Source organism: Gossypium hirsutum, chromosome D03, assembly GCF_007990345.1.
Source record: "Gossypium hirsutum isolate 1008001.06 chromosome D03, Gossypium_hirsutum_v2.1, whole genome shotgun sequence".
NCBI classification, from domain to species: Eukaryota; Viridiplantae; Streptophyta; class Magnoliopsida; order Malvales; family Malvaceae; genus Gossypium; species Gossypium hirsutum.
In genome coordinates this window covers 32,059,599-32,077,544 of record NC_053439.1, presented here as the reverse complement: position 1 = coordinate 32,077,544, position 17,946 = coordinate 32,059,599, and the positions used below count along the sequence as shown (strand labels likewise).

The 17,946-nt window shown below is 34.3% G+C and overlaps 1 protein-coding gene across 2 annotated transcripts; it reads left to right on the top strand.

Annotated features, from left to right (window-relative positions):
- The first annotated feature begins 775 nt into the window (after positions 1-775).
- Positions 776-4,013, top strand: LOC107950799 (plant intracellular Ras-group-related LRR protein 5-like). 2 transcript variants are annotated; one of them, XM_041089959.1, is made up of 6 exons: positions 776-1,332; positions 1,809-1,890; positions 1,982-2,077; positions 2,629-2,961; positions 3,056-3,235; positions 3,435-4,013. In XM_041089959.1, the coding sequence occupies exons 3-5, from the start codon at positions 2,048-2,050 to the stop codon at positions 3,194-3,196; spliced, it is 504 nt and encodes a 167-aa protein (XP_040945893.1). In that variant the 5' UTR covers positions 776-1,332; positions 1,809-1,890; positions 1,982-2,047; the 3' UTR covers positions 3,197-3,235; positions 3,435-4,013. The 2 variants fall into 2 exon arrangements, with proteins under 2 accessions (XP_040945893.1, XP_040945894.1); XM_041089960.1 differs by lacking the exon at positions 776-1,332 and having other exon boundaries at positions 1,800-1,890.
- The last annotated feature ends 13,933 nt before the right edge of the window (positions 4,014-17,946 follow it).

Here is a 17,946-nt window from a genome sequence, read left to right as displayed (position 1 = left end):
TATCCCTAAAGAAAAAGAGTACCAATTTTTGGATTATGAGTTTTGGTGGTATCTGTATCCCTGTTTCATTTCTCATTGGCCGTGAAATAATCACTACTGGGTGATTGACCTTCCGAAATCTTTCAACGGGTCCTTCTTCTGAGGCGCAGACCTCTCCTTCTTCAAATCCCTTGAATTCTTCATAAAACTCTATCTCCTTATTGTCCATTAGATTTTGTACCATGGTCCTAAACTCTATACATTCCTCGATATTATGACCCTCTTTGGCATGAAACTCACAGTATTCCTGCCCTTTTAGGCTTTTCGTCTAAATCTCGTGTGATTAGACTCTTACATACCATCTGTTCCCAAACACATTTCATTGGGGTTCTTACGTCCATCACGTCTGCCTTAATTATCTTACTCCCACCCTCAGCTACTGCATTTATTCCTTTGTCAGAATGATTAGGTAATGGGTTTCCTACTACGTTAGGTCCAGAGGGATCATCGAGCTTTATAACACCCATTTTAATGAGCCTTTCGACCAACTACTTAAACGCGGTGCAATTTTCAATCGAATGCCCCGTTATCCCTGCATGGTATTCGCACTGGGCGTCTGTGTCATACCACTTAGAGCATGTTTGGTTGGATGTATTGGCATAGCCAATACAACTCTAATCGGTGGGCCCTACCTAATCCCTCTTTATTCCGTCATTTGGTTCAATGTATTGCTAATACGCGTGTAATACATTACTTTTCTAATCGGTGAAAACCACCGATTTCTAATCCCTCTCTTTTGCCCAGATTAGCTGCCGCTTCAGTTTACCCTCCCTGTTTTACCCTCCCCATTCACGCTTCTGTTTTACCCAAAATCCACCGTCTTCTGTTTCTTCCTTCTAGCTTTCTTCTCCACTCTCCTCGCTGTCTTCTCCTTCTTTTTTTTACCTCTCTTTGACATCACAACTTTGTATTGTAAACCCTTTGCCAACGCCGTTGCAGTACTCTCTGAACCGATGGCGGACCAATCTCCTGCGGATCAGACCCCACCGTCTTCCGGCATGCAGTCTCTCTCCATCGATTCTCAACCTCCCTCCTCCTCTTCAACTCCACAGTGAGTCATTTTCGTTGTAATTTTTTGTTTTTCTATTTCTTTATAGATGGAAATCGAGTAAATATATTTATATATTTTGAAATCATTGTTTCAGGATGAGTTTAGAAGAAAAGTTCAAGATTATAAGAAGTGTAGGGGAAGAATGTATTCAAGAGGATGAACTGCTAAATCTTCTAAATCATAAACCTGAACCCATTTGCTATGATGGCTTCGAGCCTTCTGGCAGAATGCACATTGCTCTGGTATTCTACTTTTTCTTTTTTCTTTGTTTCTTTTTTTCTTTTTTAGAATCTTTAAGTTTTTTTCCCTCAAAATTTTATAGTCCTCTTATATTGATTTCTCTGTAGATGTAGGGATTGAATCTCAGAATTGAATCAACTCTTTGATGGATTTGATTTATACAGAAAAGCTAATTATGGGTTTGTTTATTTATTCCTAACACGTCATAACAGATTGAAATTTGACAATTTAACTTTTTTTTGATTATTTGACTTCAAAGTTTTAGCTTCTTCGTAGTTATTTTATTGATTTTATTGTTTTTTTAAACAATTGTTATATGCATATTTCCCTTTCAATAAATTTATGTTGTTTGCTGCATTTGTTTTCAGATCTAAGTTCTAACATACTTCTTTCATTCACTTTGTTTATTCATATACTGTGGCTCTACATTTAGATTTATTGTGTTTCTTTTTAAATGTTGAATTCTTGTGGACTTCAGATGAAATTAACTCCAGGGCATCAGAGTATTGGCCACTTGTAATGGATATAGCTCGCAGAAACAAGCTGCCTAGGATAATGAGGTGTGGGGCTAATAAGATCTTTTTGATTTGTTTTATTAATATTTTGTAGTAATTCTTTTGTTGACTCCGAATACAAAATGTGTTTTTCTAGGTGTTGTCAAATTATGGGCCGTAGTGAGCAAGATGAGTTGTCGTTGCCCAAATTCTTTACCCATGCATGCAGTGTGCTGACATATTTTTCCTTAAGGTGCTTCTGCTCTGGATTTTATCCTTTCCTGATTCCAAGGCTTTTAGAGAACTTTAGGTAGATTTATAAGTAAATCTCAATAAAAGTGCGAGTGTCACTCTGTTTCAAGTTACTTCTATGAATTACTCAATTTGTTAACCATATAAATGCTTATTAGGCGTATTTTCTAAGTGATATCCATTGTTTCATTTTCTTTTTCTAATTGAGAATTTTCATTATGACATCATTTGGTATCCTTTTATTGGAGTAATTGGAATTTTTTTCTCAATGTGTCCAAATAAAGAAAGTTCCAATTTCTGATTGAAGATCCAAATTTACTATTATATTCCTCTACATAGCTATTTTAAGTTTGACAGTTTAAGTAGAGAACAACTGTTAAGGATCTCCAGCATTGTTGCTATTGATCTCCTTCCATTTTTCTGCAGTTTATTCTGGACTATTTTTTACAAGCTGTACCCTTGCTTGTGTACATTCTATGTTTTCTTGTAGGTTATAATGTTAATTCAAACTTTTATTTATCTAAAGCTGCTGTAATTGCTTTATGTGGACAGGCGGACATTTGCCAGTTAGGCATGGATCAAAGGAAGGTTAATGTGCTTGCAAGAGAGTACTGTGATGACATTAAGAGGAAAAACAAACAAATTATTTTGTCTCATCGTATTGTCCTAATTCAATATCTATTTTGGTTCTTGAGATCAATTGAATGTGGGAAAAACTTTTTCAGATTTAAAAACTTCGAGATGCTTGAAGAGCTGGACATAAGTGACAACCAGATCAGAGTTTTACCCGAGTCTTTCAGATTATTGTCGAAATTGAGAGTTTTCCGAGCTGATGAGACTCCCCTGGAAGTTCCACCAAGAGAAGTAATCAAATTGGGTGCTCAGGTAATGCTAATCTAGCTACAAATTTAACTTGCTGGGACCTTTCCTGTTTGATTTCTTATGAGCTACTAACTCATTCAACTTCTTTCTACATTAGGCTGTTGTTGAGTTCATGGCTGATCTCATTGCCAAGAGGGATACCAAGGCAGCACCACCAAAGAAGGAGAAAGGTTTTTGGTTCAGGATTTGTTCGATTTGTTGGACGTTCCAGACCACAAATACAGACGACAACATGTAACCAATGAATTACACTAATCTCAACAGGCTGGTCTCTCAGGTACAATAAATGATGGCTTTAATTTGATTGTTTGCATTGTATGTGTATCAATATTCTTGCTATCCTCTACTATTTAGTTGTCTTACATAAAAAATGTTGATAATTTTTAACTGCTATTAAGGTCTCGGTTTACTAGGGATCATGTTGGTCATAGACTGATGCTTCAAATTGGATTGATTTCATTTGTTACATTTTTCAGACTCATTCCATTCTGAAGGATCTGGTTCACAAGGCTATGAGTGAAACTCCGGTATATTCCCATCTTTGCTTATATTGTTCATGTACCAAATAAAATTTGCCTGCTATTTTTCTATCTTTTGACATTGAGTTTAGTATTCTTCAAGGTTTATAAGAGTCAACTTACCGTCTGTTACTTATTTTGGTGAAACAAATGATCAGTGAATGATTTCTGGGAAATTTCTTTTGTAGCAAAAACGATTATCGGCATTACTGAATGAGGATCCAGCAATCATGGAACGCCGATCCGCTCTTGCGAAGAGACTGGAATTATATAGGAGTGCACAAGCTGAAATCGATACGGTCGCTTGGTCGAAGTAAGAGTGGGTAAATTTAGAACCATGGGGCATGGTATTGGGATCTGTTTTGTTGTATTTTCGTTAAAGCAATATATTTTTTACCATATTTTAGAATGCAAACATCATTTGTTGTGTATTCTAAGTTTCTTTAAAGCTGTATAATATGCAAATGTTTTGCCACTTTATCGCTTATGTGATTTTTCATTCATTAATTTAAGCATCCGAACACATTTTGGAAATAACTTGAGTCTGACCCAAATACCTCTCGATTTTTTCTTTTTTCTTTTTGCAATTTATTAATTTAAGCATTTTTTAGATAAATTTTAAAATTACTAGATAAATCCTCTTCCCATGCTTCGAAAAATTAGTCATATTTTGACTAAGATAATAATTATTTTAAATTATACAAATTCATATAAGATAATTTATTAGTTATAATTATTTTAAATTTTATTAAATCATATATTTTAATTAAAATATATTTAATATTAATTATTTCAAATTATCTTTTATAGTATCATATATTATGATTTGAGTAAATTCATATAAGAATATTAATTATTAAGAATTTTATTAAATTATATATTTTAATTATAATATATTTAATAATAATTATGTTAATTTATATTTTATAGTATCATATATTATTATTTGAGTAAATTCATATAAGAATATTGATTATTAAGAATTTTATTAAATTCTATATTTTAATTATAATATATCTAATAATAATTATGTTTAAATATGATTAAATTATTTATTATTGATAATAATAATCTTATTAAAATTTAAATAACAATAACAATAATCATTTACCAAAACAAATTTATGGTAAGGGTATTCTAGTCATTTTAGTTTTTTCCATTATGCTATTACACCTCTATTCCATTCAACCAAACACAAGATTACTATTACGCCTCTATTCCATTACATTCAACCAAACAGTTGATTTGCTATTACACCTCTAATCCAATACACCTCTAATCCAATACAACTCTAATCCAATACACCTCTAATCCAATACAGCGAACCAAACGTACCCTTAGGGAACGGGGGTTGCATGGGCGTGAGATAAGAAAGGGCTACCACATGTGCATCAAACAGATTTTGATACAGCTCCCTATAAGTTATCAGGATAGGCGTGAACTGGGGCTTTTCAGACCTCGAATTAGGCTCTTACCTCGGGGGGCCTTGATGACTAGTTGTTACCGCTCTTTGTGGGCCAACAGTAATTGGTTTTGAATATCCCTTGTTGCATGCACTTACGTTGTTCACCTCGCCTTCCTTCTTCCTCGAGGCCGGTCTTCTAATTTTTCCCCCGCATCTATTTTACCACTTCTTACTGCATTTTTGATCATTTCACCGGTCATCACTATGTCTGAGAAGCTCTTAGTGGCACTCTCCAACATATGGTTGATGAACGGGGCCTTTAAAGTGTTGATGAAAAGCATTGTGGTTTCTTTTTCCAGATGAGGCGGCTGGACTTGAGTTGCCACTTCTCTCCATCTCTGGGCATAGTGCCTGAAGCTTTCATGTTGTTTCTTCTCCATGTTTTGTAGCGTGATCCTATTGGGCGTCATGTCCGCTAAGTGGCTATATTGTCTCATAAAGGTTTGTGCCAAATCTTTCCAATAACTAATTTGGGCATGACTCAATTGGTTATACCATTTGGCCGCAGCTCCGATCAAACTGTCCTGGAAATAGTGAATTAACAATTGATCATTGTTGATATATCCCGTCATCCTCCGACAGAACATGGTGATATGGGTTTCAAGACAGCTAGTCCCATTATACTTTTCAAATTCGGGCATTTTAAACTGAGGTGGGAGAACTAAGTCAGGGACCAAACTCAGGTCTTTGGCATCGATCTTGCAACGGTAATCAACACTTTCCATTGCTTTGAACTTTTCCTCTAGCCACCTGCACCTGTCTTCAAGTCGCTTCGGTAAATCCACCCTTACTTTCTCTACTTCCGCTACATCGTCCACATTGGGGACAACGGGTTGGTTGGATTATCCCCTGGGTTGGAACCCGAGCCTGTCTGAAAGTTCATTGGTGCCGAGGCGCCGACTTGGTATTGAGGTCTAATGTGGGCAGGCACTCCTTGTGGACACATATTCGGTTGTGTTTGAGTATTCATTGGGATGAAACCTGGAGGGTAAACGGGATCTTCATGATCAACTCCAGAATCAATTACTGGGTTTTTTCCTTTATCATTCGCTCCAGCCAATAATTGCGATAGTTGGTTCATCATAACTTTCTGGGATTCTAGCATGTCTTGCTGGATTTTATCTAATTGGTCCTGCATTTTATCCTGCATTTCCTTTTGCAATTGTTCCAACTTTTCTAACCTTTGATCCATTGCTTTTGTTTGACGACGAGTACTGTAGTGATATTTGATTGATGGGTTCTTGTCAATTTCCAAGGTAACTGTCATATTTTAAATTATTAGGGTCTTTTTATTATACTTGATGCATATAATGAAATGTAATGCAGATGAATGAAATGAATGCAAAAGGAAGTATTGAATCTGATTCAATTTTATTAGAAAAACTTTACTAAAAAAAACAAATTTCTTTACATAAAATAGATTACATATACGACTTTGCCCTTATACTCAAAGCCTTGACCTTCCTAAGAAGCCAAGCTAGTTATCAGCCTCGGTCCGATTCTGACTCATACATCAAACTTAATACATCAGCCTGAACTGCTAGGGCTTGTAGATGATCGGCTACTTCGTGTACTTGAGCCACCGCCTCGCCCATAATATAGTATATTTCTCTAATCTGATCTTGAGACCGATGGAACTGCTCTTGCCACTGTTCATAATATATTATTCTAATGCAGATGAATGAAATGAATGCAAAAGGAAGTATTGACTCTATTTGGAGTGCACTGTTTTGTAACGCGTCTTCGAGCTCTCCTACCTATCCCTTCAATTCTTCGATTTTGCCTAAATTTGCTTTTAATTCGATTGCAGAATTACGACTACGGTGCTGGTGAAGCGACTTTTCTAACTCGGTTACTCAAGCTTTCAATCCCATTTTCTTGCTTTAGCACTCTAATAGACTCTTTTCCAAAGCAACTTCTCGAGCTCGAACATCTTGGAACTTCTTTTCCCATTGATCAGCTTTAGCCTTTTCCTCCTGGATTTCCTGTCGATATTGCTTTGACATCTTACCCAAACCGGCTGTTCTTATTGACCTACGCAACTTGTTGTAATCCATCTTCAGGTTGTCCAAATCTTCTTCAGCCTTATTCTTTCCTTTTTTCCATTTGTCGGTCTCTAGCTTTTGAACATTGACATCCAGTCCTAGCTGCATTTTTTCCTCCTCTAACTGCTCTATTTTCTTTCCCAACTCCAAATTCCTCTTTTCAAAATCCTATTTTATGATTTCTATTTCAGATGGGACCACTTGTAAATACTCCCCTATCAGTCGAACATCTTCTTCTCTTAGTCTGGGGATATTTTTGTTGACCCTCTTATTCCACCACTCGTTATACTCGGGGGTCACCATTGGTCCAATAGTAAGTCTCTTCATTCGGTGAATTCGCTTCCAAGCATTGGTCTCTTCTCGAATCTTTTTCTTGTACCCATCATCTTTATATGAAAACTCACTCTAGGCTAGTCCATGGGTGGCAGGTACGAACTGTCTCGACCTATACTGTTTTAGTACCAACAACGACACATAACCAATAGCTCCCCAAATCCCAAGTAAAGGGACCGAATCAAAGTCTCCACATCGATACAAGATCTCATCGGGTACCATCCAAGGAGCTTTCCATTCAACATCTTCGTCTTTGAGATTTTGAAGAATCGCTATCCACTTGTCCACAGTAATGTTGTCGCGTCTTGGCGTCGCTACTAATTCTCTTAATGGGGAATAGTTCTTAGAAAATACTCGATAAGAAACTTTGTTGACTTTCCAAAAGGGACTGTGAGACCACACTAGTAAAAGCTGTGCACATCCAATGAATCTGCCCTCACCCGTGCTTCAACACGTACTCAAAGATCTGAATGTCTCAGCCAAATTTGCTTGGACAGGTGTGACTCTCTTGTCTAGTCGATCAAACAAATCGGTAACTGCTTCATCAATGTACCCTAGCGCTTTAGGAAAAATTATTAGCCCATAAATGCTCAAAGCAAAAACATCAACCTTCTTCTTAGTATCAGGATGTACTAAAATCAAATCACGTAGACTCTTCCAAGGGATACATTTGCTATCTCCCTTTTGTTTGACCCGCGTTGAGACTCGTTGCTCACTCATTGTTAAAATATTCATTAATTTTTTTAAAAAATTCAGGATGTTGACGGCTTTAGAATAGACCTTATCTACTTGAATCCTAGGGCAACGTAGCAGAGCCGTATATTCCTCTATAGTAGGTACCAAGTCTACCTCCCCAAAAGTGAAGTAGCCATAAGCAGAATTCCAAACTTGGGCCAGAGCTCGAAACAGATGCTCGTCCACCTTAATATCCAACAAATAAGGTAAATCACTGTAATTATAGTAAAATAACTATTTGGTTTCATCATCCCATTGGGCCCATATTTCTTTCAACTCTTGGAGATTGTTCTGTGTTACGCTGATATAAGTGAAGTCCCATAATTCTGATTTGTATCCCTCCGACAAGCTATCACCTTTCTCCAGTTGTACTTTTTCTGACCATATTCGGAAAACCGCATTATTTTCCACTTTATCAAGAAATTTGTTTTCCATGATAAGCCTTTTGTCTAATAACTGAATGTGAGTCAATGCCTTTTATAATGAAATGTCATGTATTCAAATGCCATGCAGCCAAAACAAAACATAACAAGTCAGTATCATGTATAACAATAAGATTCAATACAAACAAGAAGTAATAAAGCATCTAATTGGGTGACCACTAGAGTTCGGCATAGTTCTACCTAAGGCAAGTTCCTAAGGTTTACTAAATGCGGTTCGACTTCTAGCGCAAGGGTACTTGAACCAGCAGATTCCTCGATTCTCACCCATTATAGGCTCCTATGGACCGAGTTCAGTTCAGGGGGATACATTTCCTTATGGCTGCACGAAGATGAAAATCTCATGAAGACATAGGTACGAATGTATCCCGAAAGCAATCCACTATCCTGCACGGAGGTGAAAACCTCACGAAGGACTAGTTTCTCACTCCCACTTAAAAGGTGTGACCCGCGATCATGTAATGCAATGTGCAATACTATCAAGAGGCTTAAACAAAAAAGTAAACATATTGAAGAGATTCAAAATACGATCTTTTTTTTTAAAAAAAAAACTTATATAAATCAAATTACGTGTTAAGACCCTCTCATTTTGGAGAGAGAAAATGTCACACTCAATGAGTTAGGGCGTGATACTTCATTTCTTCAAAAAATGAGCTTGTCCAAAACTCGTGCAATAAAATTGAAAAGGATATTCAATTGTTTGAGTCAGATGAAGAAATCGCAGCTCAATACGTTAGGGAACAATTTCTCAAAATTCTAAACATTGAATACTACCTTTATTATTATTTTTTAGGAAAATCCTCATCTCAAGAAAACAACGTGTCATATCCAATGCATTAGGACACAACGTATTGAATTCCCGATAATAAGCTTTTTATTCATGTTTAAATTAAAGAGCATTCTCGACTACCTAGATTCAACGAAAGAAATTGGAACCCAATACGTTAGGGCTCAATCCTCTCGAAGATCCTAAATACGAGTATTGTCTTTATTGTCAAAGTTTTCTATTTTTATGAATTCGAGTAAAAATCGATGTAATGTTACCTTAGATGTACGAATAAAAGCCGTATTAGTAAATGATAATAATGAATATGACATCGTGAATGTAGATAGCACGAGCAACCACAAAAAGTTAATAAATAAAGAAAAAAGATAAATCAATCACATATAGAATAACAAATAAATGAATAAGTAGAACTAAAACCCCCTTTTTTAAACAATAGTGTATGTAAATAAATAAACCAACACAAAATAAAATTATGATAACAATAAATAAAATAAATAAAACTATACAAAAATATATGAAAATATACGTATGTATAAAATTTAAGTTATGAAAATAAAAATATATGTATATATATGCATAGTTATAAAAATATATGTAGATATGTAGATAGTTTTTTTTTATAAAATATAAAAATGTGTACATATATATAAATTATAGAATATATGTATATATTTAAAATATAGGTATGCGTATACATATTTTAACATTATAAAGCATAAAAAAATATGTATATATATAATTATAAAATATATGTATATGTTATAAGAACGTATGTATGCATGTATATATATGTATAACGAAGATTAAAAAAGAATTATAGTATAAATGAGCATATAATAACAATAATACTTAATAATAACAGCAATAACATCAAATTTATTAATTTTAAATAATAAAAAAGGAATCACGAAAAAGTGACTAAATTAAAATTTGAAACAAAATTCAGGGTTTAAATCCGTAAATAAATGAAAATGGAAGGACTATATTGAACACGCGAATAACATAGAGGGACTGGAAGGGAAATTTTCCCCTTTTCTACTAGAACGGTGTCGTTCAAATAGGACTAAATTGAAATCGGGAATATACTAAACGGGCAGATTTAAAAATAAAAGAAGATCTAAACGAGAAGACATTAAAAAGCAGAGGGGCTAAAAGCGTAATTATCCCTCCGAATAAAAACACGCGGATCCCTGCGTGCGGGTCGGGTCACGCACGAGTTATGCCAAACAACGCCATTTTGGCGCTAAAACCCTCCAAGTGAAACGAGGTCGTTTAATCGATCTATAAAAGCCAAAAAATATTTATAATTTTTCATTTCTCCCTACTTTAAAATAAAAAAAACCAAAAAACTCTCTACCCTCCCTTTCTTCTCCGGGCACAGGCCCAAAATCCGGCGAAGGGCCACCGCGTCGACCGCCAACCACCGGCAACGGCGCCGCTGCACGCGGTGGCTGAAAAAGGGGAAAACTTCAGATCTGGCCCCTTTTAACCTCCTAAGCCCGAATCCGCTTTTAAAATCCTCAACATATTAACCAAAAGACCCCAAAAACTGAAGAAATCTTTCAGTTTCCGGCCACCTATCCTCGGAGGTGGCTACCTCGGTTGTCCCGGCGGCGTTAGAAGCCGAACATATGTGAGTCCCTTCCTTTTTCTTTTATTTCTGTTTGTAAGGAAAATAAAAATGAAAATAAAAATAAAGATAAATAACGAAACGAAGCAAGGAAATTAAATAGATATCAACCTTCGATTTTTTTTCTAATTGATTTTTTGTTCTTTGCTGTATTTCTCTGTTGTTGTCCAAAGTTTACATTTTTCTTCAGGCTTTATAGCCGATTACAAAGATTCTTTTTTTCTATGTGTTTCTGTCCTCTATTTTTGCTTTGTTTTGTAGGGTTAGGCAAGGTCAACGGTGGTGACCTTGCCATTTCGGTGTAAAGGCCAGTGGGAGGCAGACCTCGGGACGAGGCACCTCGGGTGGCCCGAAAGGGGGTTAACGGTGCGAGAGGGGAGGGAACCCTAGGGTTCCCTGTTGCTTGCTTAGTTTTTGGGCCCCAATGGGCTATTTAGGGTTTTAAGAATTTGGGCCATTTTGGGCCCGGGCATAAATTGGGTCCTACATATACTATGTAAAATAAAGCCATATATATATTATATAAGATAAAGTCATGCATATATATATAATATATGTATAACCACCCCTGTGTGTATATATATTACAACCCACATATATTTAATATATATAAGACGTATATATATTACTTATATAGCACCAAATCACGCATATGTATATATATGTTTAACACCAACAGACCGCATTCATATATATATTATATGACTTCAATCTCACGCATATATATATTAACAACTCCCCCATTTATATATTGTATATAACAACCAATATATATTGTATACAAAATAAAGCCCATGTATATATATTATAAGTTCATGCATTTTGCACCATTAAAATCGCACAATGTATATACTCAACGATTCAACCAAAATTGCAAGGATTTCCATAAGGAATAAGTCAAGGTTTGCATACCATAAGTGGGGATTCACATGTTACCTTAGCCTGTGTACTGGAGTTTAAATGTAGTATGTCAAACCACTCACCTTAGTCAATACCTCTTACACAACAATGTCAAACAAGCTTTTATTATCCTTTCGCATTGCTCGCGAAACCTCTCGATGAATTTGAAACTTTGTATACACATTAAATACAATATAAAATCATTATTAATAGCCTTAAACTCAAAAAAGTAGCAGAAAAATGACCACTCTAAGCTCTTTTTTCTCATACAGAAAATTTAACTAGTTTTTTCGAAATAAATGTTTAACCACTCAAACTTTATCTCTAAGCCTTAATTTTGATTCTAATATTCCTAAATACCATCTAATTACATATCTAAACCATCAATTTCATCCATTTTCACCGATCTAATTTTTTCAGAAAAACAAGCTTGTATGAACACACAAAACGGGGAAATTCGAAATTCATTAAAATGTCGATCTATCAAATTGAGTTCAAATACCTTCTATTTAGTGAAAAATAGATTAAAAATCAATCAAAAAGAATATGTTTACTCATTATTTTAGATTTCACCATTGTTGAACTAAAATTTGATTAAAAAGCTTTAAATCTTAAAAACTCTCAACAGACTCGATTAAATTCTGAATTAGAGAAATAACAACCTTAATCTAATCATGATAAGTCAAGACGTTACCTTAATTTGAAGAAAACAAAATGTTGTTGATCTATTTCAAAGTTGAACGTGAGACGAACAATGACGAATTTGTTAAGGATTTAATTATTTTTCTTTAAAATTGGAAGGTGTTGAGGTGTTTGGATAGCTAGAAAATCATTAAGGATAAGTTAATTTTGAGAGAAAATATTAGATTTTAATTTGGAATTTTTTTTGAATAAGAAGCTAAATGGGAGGGAAGGGACATGGGGGTTTTAAAGAAGAAAGTAGGGGAGCAAATTTTTTATAAATTAAGGGGAAATTGCCTCTTAAAAACTCTTAATTTCCCCTTGTTTTTCAAATCAGTCCTTAATTTAATTAAAACACATTTTTCACAATTATTTTCAAATCAAATCTCGTTTTTATCAATCCTTTTTCATATTAATTCCCGGACACCTAATTTTAATTTCGTAACCTAAAATTATTAATTCTAATTATTCTAATATTTTCTTTAATTAACTCTTAATTATTTAATTATATAATCTAATTATGGTTTCAAGTTCACTAACCCCTGATTTACTGACCCGATTCTCCTAACTCAGTTTTCGAGATGTGACATGTTAGCTTGAATCTTATTTCTTATTATCAAATTGTAATTATGGTGGGATTCTTTCCCAGGAACTCACTAAATTCTTACGAACTTACCTAGTTTATGTTTTCTTTCAGGTTCTTAGGCTGAGTGTCGTGATTGAAGGGATACAACCAGATCTCCGGCCATTTGTGAATGGAATGACGGAAATGTGCAAGTATACACAATCGTAACAAGTAATAAAGTGACAAATATGTTGAGTTATTGTACCCAGAGGGGCTCTACAAGAAAATATTTATTAAATGTAAATTTAAGTAAATTGGACGAGGAAAATATATTCATTTGAAAGAGGCGATTTAAAAACTAAAAATTAACTAATTAATAAACTAAAATAAAAAAGTAAAATTCCAATGCATGATTTCTAAAAAAAGGCTTTAATCAATATGACGTAAGTGCGTTAAATTAATTTCATTCTTTAACTTAGAATTATTAAAACTATGTTCATGGTGTTATGAATAATTTCATGGCAACTTGGTCTTTTGTTAACTATTGCACATACGTACTTATTAAATTAATCAATTTTTCAAACATATTCCGATGTTGGATTAACTAATAAATTTTTATAAGCAAATATAAGACATAGTGAAGTAACAATATATTCCTATAGTGAAATAATTTAATCACAACAATCTTACAAGCTATGCAAGGCAAGAATATTGTTTAATACTATTGCTAATTTAACTCACTTTTACACTTAGTAGATTAAACACACACCAACTAGATATTTTGTCCATTAATTACAACTTCAATCCCGTAAATAATTAATTCATTTGTTACCTTACAATTATAATGCAAGCATAACGTAGGCACGATTTTATCTAATTGAACAAATTACCAAGGCCTATAACAACACAAACATGATTTTAACAATTTAAGTGAACAAAATGCAATCAATCTAACAAAAACAAGATTTAAGTCATATTAATTAAATTAGGAGCATCAAAACAATAAACACTCATGTTTATGATCACAAAAAATTGAAAAGATTTAAGAGAAGGAAACTAGAAGATAAATCTTGGTGATTCTCCGAAGCCAGACTAGTGTGCTTCGCTTACTCTCTTCTTGTTTTATCAATTCAAAGGCCTTAAAGATGCTTGATTTTTGTTGCTCCATGAGGCTTTCTAGCTCTTTCTCAAGAGGGGAAATCGGCAAGGGAAGGAAAGAAAATGAAAAGGCAAAAGAGAGTAGAGGAGAGAAATGAATGGTGAATGAGTTGATGAGTGCTTTGAGAGGAGGTGAGGGGTGGTATTTATACTTGAAGAGGGAAACTTTTATTGACTAAAAATAGAAACCATTACCCCTTTCCATGATCGACCCTTGATAGTAGGGAGAGGGGTTGAGATGGCTTTGCTAAATTTAGCTTAATACCAAAAGTGAGAATGCACAAAAAGATGAGGGGTTGGAACGGGTTTAGGAGAAAGTTAAGACTATTTTGAAAATATTATAATTAGCTTTTGGGAGCTAATTTGGATGTGGGGTGGACGTATTTTGGGCTGCTCCTTAAGCTCATGCTTCATCCTCTTTCAATTGGACACTTTGGGCCCTTTCTTTGATATTAGATTAAAAGTTAATTTGACCCAATTTTTGTTGGATCAATGACATTTTTTTATGGGTCCAAGAGGTTGATTTGGGGCATCCATGGTTGTAAAATAATCAACCATCCTCATGTGTTAGATGCTCTGAAGGATGCTTCAGCAAACCAATCTCCTCAAGATGATTATCGCTTTGATTTTTCTTCCATTGTGCAAAACTATGCACAATCGGCCAAACTATGCAAATTTATTATAAAAATAACTAAAATTAAAATTTTTTATTAAATTAAGTTCAATTTATTTATTTTATAATAAAAACATAAAATTTGATGAAATTTACTTAGAAATGGAATGTATTAATGCTCAAAAGGTGCTGAAAAAGTCTATATATTTTAGTGTTTCCACACCCCCTGTAATGACCTGAATTATTTATCGTTGTTTTTGTGAGAATTTTTAAAAATGAGTATCTGTTTCACTGGTTAAGTGTTCTAAGGGGTGTGTTTGAGGTCTTAGGTTTAATTCCCACTCTTAGTAAATTTATTATTTTTTTATCTTCGCCTTATCCCTGTTGGGTGGGCTTATGTTATATTTCCTGTAAATTCATATCAGAATGGGCCTGCTGGTTCAAGTGGTAAGGTGTTAATTTCCCTTAGGGTCTTGTGTTCGAGTCCTTGTGTGAATGGGTATGCTAATTTTTGCTTCGATTGTGGGATAGAAGCTCGGTGGTAGTGAAATTTTGAGTTAATTGGGAACTGTTAGTTGAGTACTGGGGGAGGTTGGGATTATGTGCTAAAATTCTAATATAATTTAATTTTTATTATTTTTCTCTTTCCCAAAAACTTTCCCCTTTCTAACGTTCTCTTATTTTTCCTCCATCAATTTCTTTTTCTCTTTTCTCCTTGTTGTCAAAATATTCCTTTCAAAAATTACGGTGTTTTGAACTTCTAATCTCTTCGTGTGTCTAGGTAAGTGAAGGTGGTGAATTTTTGCTTGGATTAGGGGCAATTGATAAAGCTAATCTAGATCAGTATTGCTTTTTTTTAGATTAATTTGTGGGTTTTTAGCAGTAGTGAATCATGAGGAACGGAGCTCTCCTATTGCAGAATCATGGTCGGGGTTATTCGGGAAGTGGGGTAAGTAACGAACACTTGAGTTTCATTGTAGTCAATCTATTTATTTCAATTTAATTAGGGATTAAGGACTAATTTTGAGGCATGTATTGTCGGTTTTTAGGTTTTGGTGGTCTCGGGATTATTTTCACATAAAAAATGAACCAAGTGTGTAACAAAAACTCAGAAAATCATAGTTCGACTAAGGCCGAAAAAGTGGCCTATTGACACCAGCCGGTCGTGTGCGACACACGGGCGTGTGCCCGACCGTGTGTGACAGAGGCCGTGTGGGTCATACGGCCTAGGCTGATTTAGGTGTGTGGGCTGTGGGCCAGACTGTGTAGGCCATACGTGCATGTGGGCCTAGAATTCTAAATTTTTTCCTTGAGTCGCACGTGTCGTTCCAATTGACTGTGGGCCTTCCATAGGGCCGGTAAGGGCAAAACAAAGTCTAATGTATGAGATATGTTATTCAAATGGACTGATCTGAGTTTAGGAAAACTGATATGTATGTCTAATTGTGTTGTATAAACATGTATGGTATCTGTATACGAGCATGTAGGTCATGTTAGATCTGTTTGTTGGAGGAAGTGCTCTATGAGGTGATAATTCGCCGTTATTCTGGCAGCACAACTACAAATTATTCTGATAAGTGTCGTTCAGACACTATGTGGTGTGTAGGGCTGGGTGGGTGTTTTATACCCCACATAATGTGTTGGGATGGTCGGAGATGATTTGTAAAGGATGGGGGTAAGACTTTGCATATATGTATGTTTCTAATAATCTGAGTCTGATAAGGTCTTATGTCTGCTTCTATTCTGATATACTAAAATTCTGAATTTGATACTTGTATGTTTCCGTTGGGTTACACACTGAGTTTATGAAAACTCACATCTGTTGTCTATTATGTTCAGGTAATCCTTAGACATAGGGGGTAAGTGCAACGAAGTCTAAGTGGTGACCACTAGTTCGCGAACTGTTTGAGTAATGGTTTTTATTTAAAATCTAGATTATTTTTTAGAGTTTTGCAATTTTGGGACTCTCTGGACTGTTTGTTTTAATTTTGGTTTTGGATGTTTTTTTTTTACTTTTATACTGTGATGTTACGCAAACAAATGTTTTCTAAAAACACAAACTCGGTTTTCAACTTTAACAATATCAAACTTTTGCTACAAAATAAGTTTTCTAAAAGAGCAAATTAGCAATGTTTTCCTTAACGAAAATAATAATATGCTTGATAAAATGTGGATTCTTTTTAATAATAATTAAACGTGAGAAATTTATCGTAATAAGATTGATTTCAAAACCCTTCTTCGTAACACTCTCAAGTTTGACCATAACATCTGGGCGAGGTTTGGGGTGTTACACCCCCAAACTTAATTCATTGCTTGTCCCGAGTAATGCACAAATTGCAAAATAAGTTTAAGAAAATCACCTTTGAAAATTTCCTTCAAAAATCATTTCTTCCCACAAATATGAGTGTAGGGAAATTATGCTCAAGAACAAAAATTCTGAAATTATGCAACTTAAGTATAAATATTGTTTAATTATTCTCAATTATTGTCGTGACAACAAGAATATATACTAAATGCTTTCTCTTAATAAATATATACTAAATTCATACTAATCAACTTTTATTCCCTCATTTAAGACTAAGTTGCAATCCCTAAGTTTAATTGTGCATTCATAAGTTGAGCTTAGCAATTTCTCTCCACTAATGTAGTCGGCAAAGAAATATGAATCAATAGGTCTTTTAAGTACGTTGTAACATGGCTTGGCTAGGGGTAGTGTAACAGTCTATTTTCAGTGGTGCCGGAAACAGTAGTTTTGGGATCACAATTCTGACTAGTGACTCAGTATTTTATTATTTATTTAATGTTTATAGAGTTATTATACGGTCGTATTAAAATTTGGTTAAAAAATTTTAACGTTTAGATAATTAATTAAGTAAAAAGGACTAAATTGTAAAAGCTGCAAAAGTTAGTTTCTATTAGTTAATTGATTGAACTTGCAAGGGTTTATGTGGAAAATATACCATAATTAAATGGTATATACGATTAGTGCTTGTTTTATTTTAAAATTATATGTTTTAATTAAATAAAATTAAAAGAAAAGTTAAGTTAAAATAAAATAAAGAAAACAAATTGATAACCTTTTATGTGCATATTTTTCAAACCGAAAAATCACCATTTT